Source organism: Pseudophryne corroboree, chromosome 3 (genome assembly GCF_028390025.1).
Source record: "Pseudophryne corroboree isolate aPseCor3 chromosome 3, aPseCor3.hap2, whole genome shotgun sequence".
NCBI classification, from domain to species: Eukaryota; Metazoa; Chordata; class Amphibia; order Anura; family Myobatrachidae; genus Pseudophryne; species Pseudophryne corroboree.
In genome coordinates, this window is record NC_086446.1 from 278,721,987 (window position 1) to 278,737,506 (window position 15,520).

Consider the following 15,520-nt stretch of genomic DNA (forward strand, 5'->3'; position numbering starts at 1 on the left):
GGATGCTTCTGGACTTTTCTCTAAATTTATGATTGCCATCACCTGTGCTGAAACACCTTTCTTATCCATTAACCTGTTCAACACAGATGCAGACAATCATAAATTAAGAGAAAAGTCCAGAAGCAGAGCATTGTGTCCCTCCTGGAGAGGGTCATGTTGGGAGGCATGTACACCTTATATACATAGGAGGGAATTAAACCCTGCCGTTAATTGCCGTTTTAGAGCCCTTCAATTAGTGGGATTTACCCTGCGCGTGAGACCCCAGAGTTGGACTGAATGAGTTAGTGTAAAAAGAAAACAAAATCGGGTTGCACACTGGAAAAAACCCACTGATTACGCGTATGAATCATGATTTTTCGGCACACGAAAAAAGCAATTTAGTTGGATAGCCTTTAACTAGTGCCGCAGGGATTTTTGGCCCCAATTAGTCATGGGGTAAACCCTGCGACTAATTGAATACCCCCATACCCTGAAGATAATTTTATACATTTTTTAAATGTTTTATTGAAAAGATACACACATCGCATATGAACGTTATACAATATTTTTCATAATTTTGTGAATTAAACAAAGTTTGAGTACACTGAACCAGATTAATACAGCAACACGCAAGCCATACAAATGAAAACCTAGGGGTAAATTTACTAAGGTGGGAGATTTTTAGAACTGGTGATGTTGCCCATAGCAACCAATCAGATTATATCTATTATCTGCTAGAAGCAGCTAGATAAATGGTAAGTAGAATCTGATTGGTTGCCATGGGCAACATCACCAGTTCTAAAAATCTCCCACCTTAGTAAATTTACCCCCTAGAACCCATAGAGTAAGCATAATGCATAAATGGTGTAGGCATTTTGGGTATTAACTTCCAAGGGTTGTGTATTTCACTGTCACAAGGTACCAGGTGAGGCAGCCATCTTGGGTGCACTGCGTAGGATTACCCTGCGTAGAATAATCTACCCCTAGAAGAGCTAAAAAAAATGGGGGTGATTGCAGCGTCCTAACGCTCAGAGTAGGGTCCCAACAAAACAGTTAGGTCCATGTATTTTTCATCCCATCCACAAGCGTTCCAGATGAGGCAGCCATTTTGGGCACACACTACGAAGGTTACACTTTGGGAGGTGAGCCTAATGCATATATGGGAAAACTGACACTTGAGAAGTAGTATGCTATACCCTGCACGGAAAGATCCACGTGAGGTACTTACTGCCCACAGAGAAACCATCCGAGGCATTCATCTAGGGCAGTGGTTCTCAAACTCGGTCAAAACATAAACCGTGTGGGGTCCTGAGGACCGAGTTTGAGAACCTGTGATCTAGGGTTCAATGCATAAGATGCTTCTGGCGGGGTGTGTTATCAGTGGAAGTACACTTCACAGGAATACCACACGGCGGGTTGTAAGTGTGCAGTAAGAATATCATATAGCATGGCTACATCTGTATAAGCATTTTTGGGGTCAAAACTCCCAACATAGATTCCATTTTCCAAATAAGTTAGTATTCTGCTGGTTATCTGCTGTCAGTCATTACAGCTAGACATAGCAGAAAAAGTGAACCTTTGGCAACTTCAGCACATCACTCATACAGAAAAAATAAATATAAAAAATAAAACATTTCAAAATGTGCAGATAAATTATGGGTTTCTAGACCTTTTTTTATACTCCGTACATGTTCGGACATTCGGGACTAAGGATTCACCTTTAGTGATTCTAGGCTGCCATATTGTCAGTAGGAGCGCCATTGTGAATTGTATTTGTTTACTTTATTACAGAGAGACAGCCTTTAGACACAGCAGACATGGTAAAGCGGTCTCTTTTTTATACTGGAAGCAGCGTCATGTCTTCCCCCTGATAGACCAGCGGCAGCAGCAGCGTTCCACGCGCCTTTCTGCGCCTGCGTGAGCACCTGCCATGGCCGCTGCGTGACGTGCGCGCTGTGTTTCTCAGCTGTTGCTGGAGTGTTCCTGCGGGAGGCTCCGCCCAGCATCGCCGATAGCTTCCGGTCACCGTAGCAATGGATCCCGGCGGGCAGGGTGAGCAGAAGAAGGGGCTGTGTGCGGTCTCCCCTTCCCATAGGGGTTGGCAGCGGCGCATATGCCGGAGGGCGCCATGTACTCGGGGAAGGGGGTGGCAGCCGCAGGGCCGTCGGTGTGTATGCGGGTGTGGTGACCGGCGCTGTGTATTCTGTCAGCGCTATCGTCTTACGAGAGGGAGACGTCAGTGTTACCCTGTCATGCTGCATGTGAGCGCCGGGTGTCACTGTCACCGTGTTGGGGAGATGGTGTCGCCGCATTAGATGGTGTCTCCGCATTAGATGTCAGTGTGCATGTAAGGGGGGGGGGGGAGTGTAAGTGTCTGTGCCCCATTGTATTTAGGGATGGCGTGGCTGTCACTTGGTCCCTGTAACACTCTACTAGGGGGTGTGTCAGTCCTTCCTTCTGATGGGTGGGGTAATCCCAGTGTCTGACAGTCCTTGATATATGCTTTCAAGTGGGGCTCTATGTGTGTGTTGCCCTATCAGGGGTGTTATCAGTGTGTCCCCATCACTGTAGGACAGGCCTGGCCAACCTGTGGCTCTCCAGCTGTTTTAAAACTACAAGTCCGATCATGCTTTGCCACATTTTTGCTATTAGGGAATGCTAAAACTGTGGCAGGGCATGAAGGGATGTGTAGTTTCACAACATCTGGAGAGCCACAGGTTGGCCAGGCCTGCTGTAGGAGAAGGCAACAATGTCTCCCTGCCAGGGAAATTCTTTGTAATCAATTTCTTGTCCAAAGTATTATTAAAACATGGTTTATAATTGGGGGTATTTTATCCCTACAGCAGTGGTTCCCAAACTGGGGTGTTACGTGGCGCTTGCCAACTCAAATTATTTACGGTCAATGTAATAGGCAAAACCAGTGCTTGTGACTTCCACATATAAAGATGTGGACAAACAAATGTGAATCTTGACCTGCACCATATAACTGAATCTAAGGATAACATCTAAATAAAATGTACTTAATTTAATGTTTTCTGAAAAGAAATGTTTGGCCTAGGGGTGTTGTGAAAACAATTCAGATACTCTAGGGTGCTCTAATTCAGAAAAGTTTGGAAGCCACTGCCCTATAGCATTAAGGGGTCAGTATCTATCTATCTATCTATCTATCTATCTATCTATCTATCTATCTATCGCGATCCAAGTCCGGCATTCCAATATAACCAGTAATATCTACAGCCGGTGCCCTCACTGAGGAATAATACATGGGAGCAGAGGTGTGGCATTCTCCTTAAAAAATACAATAGCTGGTATAAAGTAACTAGTTCATTTATTTCAGCTATCTATTGTATTTTGTAAACTGAGAGTGCCACATCTCTCTCTATATTATAGTGTGTTTAAGTTCATAACATGGGACCCTTGGGTTAACGTAACTACATTGCATTAGAACATCATTAAAATTGTTCCGAGTGTCAAAACGAGCTGAGGCTGTAATGCCGGTGGTCAGAATAACGACTGCAGCATTGCAATGGTTAGAATCCCTCCCTTACTGTAGCCTGACCCTAACCCTCCCCGGAGGTACCTAAACCCCTTTCCCCACAGCCTAACATCCCCCCCCCCCTCCCTCCTGCGGCTTGCAACAGCCTGACAGTCACTCATTTGGGACCGTGGCTGTATGGATACCGGCGCTTGGCATTCTCGTCAGTTTCAGGATTCCGACGCTGGCATTCCGAGCAGTTTCGGGTTTCCGGCGTTGGTAACTTTTTTTCTTTTTTTTTAGTTTATATTATTTCAATTACAAGTTCCATTGAAAGTGATACTTTTTCATATTTGACCAACATGTATTTTGTTTTCTCTGACGTCCTAGTGGATGCTGGGACTCCGTCAGGACCATGGGGAATAGCGGCTCCGCAGGAGACAGGGCACAAAAGTAAAAGCTTTAGGATCAGGTGGTGTGCACTGGCTCCTCCCCCTATGACCCTCCTCCAAGCCTCAGTTAGGTTTTTGTGCCCGGCCGAGAAGGGTGCAATCTAGGTGGCTCTCATAAAGAGCTGCTTAGAGTAAAAGTTTTGATAGTTTTCTTATTTTCAGTGAGTCCTGCTGGCAACAGGCTCACTGCAACGAGGGACTTAGGGGAGAAGAAGTGAACTCACCTGCGTGCAGGATGGATTTGCTTCTTAGGCTACTGGACACTAGCTCCAGAGGGACGATCACAGGTACAGCCTGGATGGGTCACCGGAGCCGCGCCGCTGACCCCCTTGCAGATGCCGAAGTAAGAAGAGGTCCAGAAACCGGCGGCTGAAGGCTTTTCAGTCTTCATGAGGTAGCGCACAGCACTGCAGCTGTGCGCCATTGCTCTCAGCACACTTCACACCAACGGTCACTGAGGGTGCAGGGCGCTGGGGGGGGCGCCCTGGGCAGCAATGTTAATACCTTTTCTGGCTAAAAAGAATACATCACATATAGTACCTGAGGCTATATGGATGTATTTCACCCCTGCCAGGTCTCAGAAAAACCGGGAGAAGAGCCCGCCGGAATAGGGGGCGGGGCCTATCTCCTCAGCACACAGCGCCATTTTCCCTCACAGAACTGCTGGTGGGAAGGCTCCCAGGCTCTCCCCTGCACTGCACTACAGAAACAGGGTTAAAACAGAGAGGGGGGGCACTTATTTGGCGATATGATTATATATTAAGATGCTATAAGGGAAAACACTTATTTCTCTAACGTCCTAGTGGATGCTGGGAACTCCGTAAGGACCATGGGGAATAGCGGGCTCCGAAGGAGGCTGGGCACTCTAGAAAGATCTTAGACTACCTGGTGTGCACTGGCTCCTCCCACTATGACCCTCCTCCAAGCCTCAGTTAGATTTCGTGCCCGGCCGAGGTTGGATGCACACTAGGGGCTCTCCTGAGCTCATAGAAAGTTATAGTCTTAGAATTTGTTCTTTTCAGTGAGACCTGCTGGCAACAGGCTCACTGCAGCGAGGGACTAAGGGGAGAAGAAGCGAACTCGCCTGCTTGCAGCCGGATTGGGCTTCTTAGGCTACTGGACACCATTAGCTCCAAAGGGATCGACCGCAGGCCCAGCCTTGATGTTCGGTCCCGGAGCCGCGCCGCCGTCCCCCTTACAGAGCCAGAAGCAAGAAGATGGTCCGGAAAATCGGCGGCATGAAGACTCAGTCTTCACCAAGGTAGCGCACAGCACTGCAGCTGTGCGCCATTGCTCCTCTTACACACTTCATACTCCGGTCACTGAGGGTGCAGGGCGCTGGGGGGGGGCGCCCTGAGGCAGCAATAAAAACACCTTGGCTGGCAAAAATACCTCAATATATAGCCCCAGGGGCTATATATGAGGTAAATACCCCTGCCAGAAGTCCATAAAAAACGGGAGAATAGGCCGCGAAAAAGGGGCGGAGCCTATCTCCTCAGCACACTGGCGCCATTTTCCCTCACAGCTCCGTTGGAGGGAAGCTCCCTGGCTCTCCCCTGCAGTCTACAAGGGTTAAAAAAAAGAGAGAGGGGGCACTAAATTTAGGCGCAGTATACATTATATATATAGATATAAAGCTATAGGGGACATAACTCAGTTAGTCCCTGCAGTATATAGCGCTCTGGTGTGTGCTGGCATACTCTCACTCTGTCCCCCCAAAGGGCTTTTGTGGGTCCTGTCCTCGTTTAGAGCATTCCCTGTGTGTCTGCGGTGTGTCGGTACGGCTGTGTCGACATGTTGAATGAGGAGGCTTATATGGTGACGGAACAGAGGCCGATATATGTGATGTCGCCCCCTGTGGGGCCGACACCAGAGTGGATAGAGAGGTAAAAGGTATTAACCGACAGTGTCAACTCCTTACATAAAAGGGTGGATGACGTAACAGCTGTGGGACAGCCGGCTTCGCAGCCCGCGCCTGCCCAGGCGTCTCAAAGGCCATCAGGGGCTCAAAAACGCCCGCTCTCTCAGATGGCAGACACAGATGTCGACACGGAGTCTGACTCCAGTGTCGACAAGGTGGAGACATATACACAATCCAATCCGTGACTTGATCCCGGCAATAAAAAATGTGTTATACATTTCTGACTTTAACCCAAGCACCTCTATAAATGGGTTTTAGGTTTGGGGAGAAAAAACAGGCAGTGTTTTGTTCCCCCATCAGATGAATAAATGAAGTGTGTGAAAAGCGTGGGTTCCCCTGTTAAGAAACTGGTAATTTATAAAAAGTTACTGATGGCGTACCCTTTCCCGCCAGGAGGATAAGTTACGCTGGGAGATATCCCCTAGGGTGGATAAGGCGCTCACACGTTTGTCAAAAAAGGTGGCACTGCCGTCTTAGGATACGGCCACTTTAATAGGTACCTGTTGATAAAAAACAGGAGGCTATCCTGAAGTCTGTATTTACACACTCAGGTACTAGACTGAGACCTGCAGATAGTGCTGCTGCAGCGTGGTTGGTGACCCTGTCAAACAGGGATAATAGTTGGCAAACATAAAAACATATTAAAGACGTTGTCTTATATATGGGGGATGCACAGAGGGATATTTTGCCGGCTGGCATCCAAAATAAATGTAATGTCCATTCTGTCAGGAGGGTATTAGAGACCTGTCACTGGACAGGTGATGCTGACTTAAAAAGCGCATAGAGAGCCTTATAAGGGTGAGGAATTATTTGGGGATGGTCTCTGGGACCTCGTATCCACAGCAACTGCTGGGAAGAAATAATTTTACCTCAGGTTTCCTCACAGAAAAAGGTACAGTCCTTTCGGCTTCAGAAAAGCAAGCGGGTCAAATGGCGCTTCCTTTCTGTACAGAGACAAGGGTAGAGGGAAAAAGCTGCACCAGTCAGCCTGTTCCCAGAATCAAGATTCTTCCCCCGCCTCCTGTGAGTACACACCATGACGCGGGTGCTCCACAGGTGTAGCCAGGTACGGTGGGGGGCCGCCTCAAAAAATTTCAGCAATTAGTGGGCTCGCTCACAGGTGGATCCCTGTTTCTTCCAAGTAGTATTTCAGGGGTACAAGCTGGAATTAGAGATGTCTCCCCCCAGCCGTTTCCTAAAATATGCCTTGCTGACAACTCCCTCAGGCAGGGAGGCTGTGCTAGAGGCAATTAATAAGCGGTATTCCCAGCAGGTAATACTCAAGGTGCCCCTACTTCAACAAGGACGGGGTTACTATTCCACACGGGTTGGGGTACCGAAACCGCATGGTTCGGTGTGACCCATTTTATATTTAAAATCCTTGAACATAAAAAAATTCAAGTTCAAGATGGAATCGCTCAGGGCGGTTATTGCAAGCCTGGACGAGGGGGATTACATGGTATCCCGGGACATCAAGGATGCTTACCTGCATGTCCCCATTTACCATCCTCGCCAGGAGTACCTCAGATTTGTGGTACAGGATTACCATTACCAAGTCCAGACACTGCCGTTTGGACTGTACATGGCACCGAGGGTGTTTTATCAAGGTAATGGCCGAAATGATGATACTCCTTCAAAAAAAGGGAGTTGTAATTATCCCGTACTTGGACAATCTCGTTATAAGGGCGAGGTCCAAGGAGCAGTTGGTAGTCGGGGTAGCACTATTTTGGAAAGTGCTACAACAGCATAGGTGGATTCTAAACAGTCCAAAGTCACAGCTGGTTCCTATGACACGTCTACTGTTCCTGGGGATGGTTCTGGACATAAACCAGAAATAGTGTTTCTCCCGGAGGAGAAAGCCAAGGAGTTGTCATCTCTAGTCAGAGACCTCCTGAAACCAAAATAGGTAGCGGTGCATCATTGCACGCGAGTCCTGGGAAAAATGGTAGCTTCTTACGAAGCAATCCCATTAGGCAGGTTCCATACAAGAACTTTTCAGAGGGACCTGTTGGACAAGTGGTCCGGATCGCATCTTCCGATGCATAGGCTGATAACCCTGTCTCCAAGGACCAGGGTATCTCTACTGTGGTGGCTGCAGAGTGCCCATCTTCAAGAGGGCCGCAGGTTCGGCATACAGGACTAGGTCCTAGTGACCATGGATTCCAGCCTTTGAGGCTGGGGGGCAGTCACACAGGGAAGAAACTTCCAGGGACTTTGGTCAAGTCAGGTTATTTCCCTACACATAAATATTCTGGATCTGAGGGCCATTTACAATGCCCTGAGGCCAGCAAGGCCTCTGCTTCAAAACCAGCCGGTACTGATCCAATCAGACAACATCACGGCAGTCGCCCATGTAAACAACAGGGCGACACAAAAAGCAGGATGGCGATGGCAGAAGCCACAAGGATTCTCCGATAGGCGGAAAATCATGTGTTAGCACTGTCAGCAGTGTTCATTCCCGGAGTGGACAACTGGGAAGCAGATCTTCTCAACAGACACGACCTCCACCCGGGAGAATGGGGACTTCCTCCAGAAGTCTTCCAATAGGATTGTACACCATTGGGAAAGGCCACAGGTGGACATGATGGCGTCCCGCCTTAACAAAAAGCTATAAAAGATATTGCACCAGGTCAAGGGACCCTCAGGCGATAGCTATGGACGCTCTGGTAACACCGTGGGTGTACCAGTCGGTTTAGGTGTTCTCCCCTCTGCCTCTCATACCAAAGGTACTGAGAATAATAAGAAGGCGAGGAGTAAGAACGATACTCGTGGATGGCCAAGAAGAGCTTGGTACCCAGAACTTCAAGAATTTATATCAGAGGACCCATGGCCTCTGCCACTCAGTCAGGACCTGCGGCAGCAGGGGCCCTGTCTGTTCCAAGACTTACCGCGGCTGCGTTTGACGGCATGGCGGTTGAACGCCGGATCCTGAAGGAAAAGGGCATTCCGGAGGAAGTCATTCCTACGCTTACTAAAGCCAGGAAAGAGGTTACAGCAACTCATTATCACCGCATATGGCGAAAATATGTTGCATGGTGTGAGGCCGAAAGGGCCCCAACAGAGGAATTTCAACTAGGTCGATTTCTGCATTTCCTGCAAGCAGGAGTGACTATGGGCCTTAAATTGGGTTCCATTAAGGTACAGATCTCGGCTCTGTCGATTTTCTTTCAAAAAAGAACTAGCTTCAGTACCTGAAGTTCAGACATTTATAAAAGGAGTGCTGCATAGTCAGCCCCCGTTTGTGCCTCCTGTGGCACCTTGGGATCTCAACGTGGTGTTGAGTTTCTTAAAATCACATTGGTTTGAACCACTAAAAACCGTGGATCTGAAATATCTCACATGGAAGGTGGTTATGTTATTGGCCTTGGCTTCTGCCAGGCGAGTATCAGAATTGGCGGCTTTGTCTTGTAAAAGCCCTTATTTGATTTTCCATATGAATAGGGCAGAATTGAGGACTCGTCCCCAGTTTCTCCCTAAGGTGGTGTCAGCGTTTCACCTGAACCAGCCTATTGTGGTGCCTGCGGCTACTAAGGATTTGGAGGACTCCAAGTTGCTAGACGTTGTCAGGGCCCTGAAAATATATGTTTCCAGGACGGCTGGAGTCAGAAAATCTGACTCGCTGTTTATCCTATATGCACCCAACAAGCTGGGTGCTCCTGCTTCTAAGCAGACTATTGCTCGTTGGATTTGTAGTACAATTCAGCTTGCACATACTGTGGCAGGCCTGCCACAGCCAAAATCTGTCAATGCCCATTCCACAAGGAAGGTGGGCTCATCTTGGGCGGCTGCCCGAGGGGTCTCGGCTTTACAACTTTGCCGAGCAGCTACTTGGTCAGGGGCAAACACGTTTGCAAAATTCTACAAATTTGATACCCTGGCTGAGGAGGACCTGGAGTTCTCTCATTCGGTGCTGCAGAGTCATCCGCACTCTCCCGCCCGTTTGGGAGCTTTGGTATAATCCCCATGGTCCTTACGGAGTTCCCAGCATCCACTAGGACGTTAGAAAAAATAAGAATTTACTCACCGGTAATTCTATTTCTCGTAGTCCGTAGTGGATGCTGGGCGCCCATCCCAAGTGCGGTTTATCTGCATTACTTGTACATAGTTATTGTTAACTAAATCGGGTTATTGTTGAGCCATCTGTTGAGAGGCTCTATTGTTTCATACTGTTAACTGTGTTTCATATCACGAGTTGTACGGTGTGATTGGTGTGGCTGGTATGAGTCTTACCCGGGATTCAAAATCCTTCCTTATTGTGTACGCTCGTCCGGGCACAGTACCTAACTGAGGCTTGGAGGAGGGTCATAGTGGGAGGAGCCAGTGCACACCAGGTAGTCTAAGATCTTTCTAGAGTGCCCAGCCTCCTTCGGAGCCCGCTATTCCCCATGGTCCTTACGGAGTTCCCAGCATCCACTACGGACTACGAGAAATAGAATTACCGGTGAGTAAATTCTTATTATAAAGGTTGTCCCTGTATAATTATAGCGTTTTGGTGTGTGCTGGCAAACTCTCCCTCTGTCTCCCCAAAGGGCTAGTGGGGTCCTGTCCTCTATCAGAGCATTCCCTGTGTGTGTGCTGTGTGTCGGTACGTGTGTGTCGACATGTATGAGGACGATGTTGGTGAGGAGGCGGAGCAATTGCCTGTAATGGTGATGTCACTCTCTAGGGAGTCGACACCGGAATGGATGGCTTATTTAAGGAATTACGTGATAATGTCAACACGCTTCAAGGTCGGTTGACGACATGAGACGGCCGGCAAACAAATTAGTACCTGTCCAGGCGTCTCAAACACCGTCAGGGGCTTTAAAACGCCCATTTACCTCAGTCGGTCGACATAGACACAGACACGGACACTGACTCCAGTGTCGACGGTGAAGAAACAAACGTATTTTCCTTTAGGGCCATACGTTACATGTTAAGGGCAATGAAGGAGGTGTTACATATTTCTGATACTACAAGTACCACAAAAAAGGGTATTATGTGGGTGTGAAAAAACTACATGTAGTTTTTCCTGAATCCGATGAATTAAATTAAATGTGTGATGATGCGTGGGTTTCCCCCGATAGAAAATTATTGGCGGTATACCCTTTCCCGCCAGAAGTTAGGGCGCGTTGGGAAACACCCCTTAGGGTGGATAAGGCGCTCACACGCTTATCAAAACAAGTGGCGTTACCGTCTCCAGATACGGCCGCCCTCAAGGAGCCAGCTGATAGGAGGCTGGAAAATATCCAAAAAAGTATATACACACATACTGGTGTTATACTGCGACCAGCTATCGCCTCAGCCTGGATGTGCAGCGCTGGGGTGGCTTGGTCGGATTCCCTGACTGAAAATATTGATACCCTTGACAGGGACAGTATTTTATTGACTATAGAGCACAGAGAGATATTTGCACTCTGGCATCAAGAGTAAGTGCGATGTCCATATCTGCCAGAAGGTGTTTATGGACACGACAGTGGTCAGGTGATGCAGATTCCAAACGGCAAATGGAAGTATTGCCGTATAAAGGGGAGGAGTTATTTGGGGTCGGTCCATCGGACCTGGTGGCCACGGCAACAGCTGGAAAATCCACCTTTTTTACCCTAAGTCACATCTCAGCAGAAAAAGACACCGTCTTTTCAGCCTCAGTCCTTTCGTCCCCATAAGGGCAAGCGGGCAAAAGGCCAGTCATATCTGCCCAGGGATAGAGGAAAGGGAAGAAGACTGCAGCAGGCAGCCCATTCCCAGGAACAGAAGCCTTCCACCGCTTCTGCCAAGTCCTCAGCATGACGCTGGGGCCGTACAGGACCCCTGGATCCTACAAGTAGTATCCCAGGGGTACAGATTGGAAATTCGAGACGTCTCCCCCTCGCAGGTTCCTGAAGTCTGCTTTACCAACGTCTCCCTCCGACAGGGAGGCAGTATTGGAAACAATTCACAAGCTGTATTCCCAGCAGGTGATAATCAAAGTACTCCTCCTACAACAAGGAAAGGGGTATTATTCCACACTATATTGTGGTACTGAAGCCAGACGGCTCGGTGAGACCTATTCTAAATCTGAAATATTTGAACACTTACATACAAAGGTTCAAATCAAGATGGAGTCACTCAGAGCAGTGATAGCGAACCAGGAAGAAGGGGACTATATGGTGTCCCGGGACATCAGGGATGCTTCCTCCATGTCCCAATTTGCCCTTCTTACCAAGGGTACCTCAGGTTCGTGGTACAAAACTGTCACTATCAGTTTCAGACAATGCCGGTTGGATTGTCCACGGCACCCCGGGTCTTTACCAAGGTAATGGCCGAAATGATGATTCTTCTTCAAAGAAAATGGACGATATCCTGATAAGGGCAAGGTCCAGAGAACAGTTGGAGGTCGGAGTAGCACTATCTCAAGTAGTTCTACGACAGCATGGGTGGATTCTAAATATTCCAAAACCGCAGCTGTTTCCGACGACAATTTGCTGTTCCTAGGGATGATTCTGGACACAGTCCAGAAAAGGGTGTTTCTCCCGGAGAAGAAAGCCAGGGAGTTATCCGAGCTAGTCAGGAACCTCCTAAAACCAGGAAAAGTGTCAGTGCATCATTGCAAAAGGGTCCTGGGAAAAATGGTGGCTTCTTACGAAGCGATTCCATTCGGCAGATTTCACGCAAGAACTTTTCAGTGGGATCTGCTGGAAAAATGGTCCGGATCGCATCTTCAGATGCATCAGCGGATAACCCTGTCTCCAAGGACAAGGGTGTTTCTTCTGCGGTGGCTGCAGAGTGCTCATCTACTAAAGGGCCGCAGATTCGGCATTCAGGACTGGGTCCTGGTGACCACGGATGCCAGCCGGAGAGGCTGGGGAGCAGTCACACAGGGAAAAAATTTCCAGGGCTTGTGATCAAGTCTGGAGACTTCTCTCCACATAAAACAATGCTCTAAGCTTAGCAAGACCTCTGCTTCAAGGTCAGCCGGTATTGATCCAGTGGGACAACATCACGGCAGTCGCCCACGTATACAGACAGGGCGGCACAAGAAGCAGGAGGGAAATGGCAGAAACTGCAAAGATTCTTCGCTGGGCGGAAAATCATGGGATAGCACTGTCAGCAGTGTTCATTCCGGGAGTGGACAACTGGGAAGCAGACTTCCTCAGCAGGCACGACCTCCACCCGGGATAGTGGGGACTTCATCGGGAAGTCTTCCACATGATTGTGAACCGTTGGGAAAGACCAAAGGTGGACATGATGGCGTCCCGCCTGAACAAAAAACTGGACAGGTATTGCGCCAGGTCAAGAGACCCTCAGGCAATAGCTGTGGACATTCTGGTAACACAGTGGGTGTACCAGTCGGTGTATGTGTTCCCTCCTCTGCTTCTCATACCCAAGGTACTGAGAATTATAAGACGTAGAGGAGTAAGAACTATACTCGTGGCTCCGGATTGGCCAAGAAGGACTTGGTACCCGGAACTTCAAGAAATGCTCACAGAGGACTCATGGCCTCTGCCGCTAAGAAGGGACTTGCTTCAGCAAGTACCATGTCTGTTCCAAGACTTACCGCGGCTGCGTTTGACGGCATGGCGGTGGAACGCCGGATCCTAAGGGAAAAAGGCATTCCGGAAGAGGTCATTCCTACCCTGGTCAAAGCCAGGAAGGAGGTGACCGCACAACATTATCACCACATGTGGCGAAAATATGTTGCGTGGTGTGAGGCCAGGAATGCCCCACGAAGAAATTTCAACTCGGTCGATTCCTGCATTTCCTGCAAACAGGAGTGTCTATGGGCCTCAAATTGGGGTCCATTAAGGTTCAAATTTCGGCCCTGTCAATTTTCTTCCAGAAAGAATTGGCTTCACTTCCTGAAGTCCAGAAGTTTGTCAAGGGAGTACTGCATATACAACCCCCTTTTGTGCCTCCAGTGGCACTGTGGGATCTCAACGTAGTTCTGGGATTCCTCAAATCACATTTTAAACCGCTCAAATCTGTGGATTTGAAATATCTCACATGAAAAGTGACCATGCGGTTGGCCCTGGCCTCGGCCAGGCGAGTGTCAGAATTGGCGGCTTTGTCTCACAAAAGCCCATATCTGATTGTCCATTCGGACAGGGCAGAGCTGCGGACTCGTCCCCAGTTTCTCCCTAAGGTGGTGTCAGCGTTTCACCTGAACCAGTTTATTGTGGTACCTGCGGCTATTAGGGACTTGGAGGACTCCAAGTTGCTAGATGTTGTCAGGGCCCTGAAAATATAGGTTTCCAGGACGGCTGGAGTCAGGAAATCTGACTTGCTGTTATCCTGTATGCACCCAACAAACTGGGTGCTCTTGCTTCTAAGCAGACGATTGCTAGTTGGATGTGTAGTACAATTCAGCTTGCACATTCTGTGGCAGGCCTGCCACAGCCAAAATATGTAAATGCCCATTTCACAAGGAAGGTGGGCTCATCTTGGGCGGCTGCCCGAGGGGTCTCGGCTTTACAACTTTGCCGAGCTGCTACTTGGTCAGGAGCAAACACGGTTGCAAATTTCTACAAATTTGATACCCTGGCTGAGGAGGACCTGGAGTTCTCTCATTCGGTGCTGCAGAGTCATCCGCACTCTCCCGCCCGTTTGGGAGCTTTGGTATAATCCCCATGGTCCTGACGGAGTCCCAGCATCCACTAGGACGTCAGAGAAAATAAGATTTTACTTACCGATAATTCTATTTCTCGTAGTCCGTAGTGGATGCTGGGCGCCCATCCCAAGTGCGGATTGTCTGCAATACTTGTACATAGTTATTGTTACAAAAATCGGGTTATTATTGTTGTGAGCCATCTTTTCAGAGGCTCCGCTGTTATCATGCTGTTAACTGGGTTCAGATCACAGGTTGTACAGTGTGATTGGTGTGGCTGGTAGGAGTCTTACCCGGGATTCAAAATCCTTCCTTATTGTGTACGCTCGTCCGGGCACAGTATCCTAACTGAGGCTTGGAGGAGGAGCCAGTGCACACCACCTGATCCTAAAGCTTTTACTTTTGTGCCCTGTCTCCTGCGGAACCGCTATTCCCCATGGTCCTGACGGAGTCCCAGCATCCACTACGGACTACGAGAAATAGAATTATCGGTAAGTAAATTCTTATTATATATGTTTTAATGTATTATGGAAAGGCAAGGCTTTAACTTGTAGCTGTTAACTGCTATTTCAGTCTCTGTAAAGGCTCATACACACTGGGCGATTTTGAGCTGAAAGCAGCTAATTTTTGGTGTTTTGAGCTGAAACCACCCAGTGTGTATGCCCCGACGGTGAGCGCTGACGCGCGCCCCAGCTTCATGAACATCGGGGTGAGTGACTTTCCATAGCGTCCTGCTATGGAAAGCCGTTTACCCCTGCTGACATTGGGGACAGGGGGAGGGAGAAAAGCCGTTCACCCCTGCTGACATTGCTAGGCTGGGGGAGGGGGGGGAATCGCCCAGTGTGTATGCCCCGACGGTGAGCGCTGACGCGCACCCCCGCTTCATGAATGTGACTTTCCATAGTGTCCTGCTATGGAAAGCCGTTCACCCCTGCTGACATTGCTAGGCTGGGGGAGGGGGAGGGGGGGGTGATCGCTCAGTGTGTATGCCCTGAGCGATTTTCAGCCCAGCGATGTCAGTGATCATCGCTGTGTGTACACGCTGGGCAAAAATGCCCAGTGTGTATGCATCTTTAGGCTTCCTGGAGTTAATGGCAGGAAATGTGAAGGACACAGTTATCATAGGATCT

At 48.7% G+C, this 15,520-nt stretch overlaps 1 protein-coding gene across 21 annotated transcripts in view; it reads left to right on the forward strand.

Moving 5' to 3' along the window:
- Nucleotides 1-1,879: 1,879 nt before the first annotated feature.
- TPD52L2 (TPD52 like 2) overlaps nt 1,880-15,520 on the forward strand; it is a 115,569-nt gene continuing 101,928 nt past the window's right edge. For 4 of the 21 annotated variants that reach the window (XM_063959183.1, XM_063959188.1, XM_063959187.1 and 1 more), the window contains exon 1: nt 1,880-2,031. In XM_063959183.1, the coding sequence (XP_063815253.1) occupies nt 2,013-2,031 (19 nt within the window). In that variant the 5' untranslated portion in view covers nt 1,880-2,012. The other 17 variants (XR_010243710.1, XR_010243711.1, XM_063959184.1 and 14 more) reach the window with 11 other exon arrangements.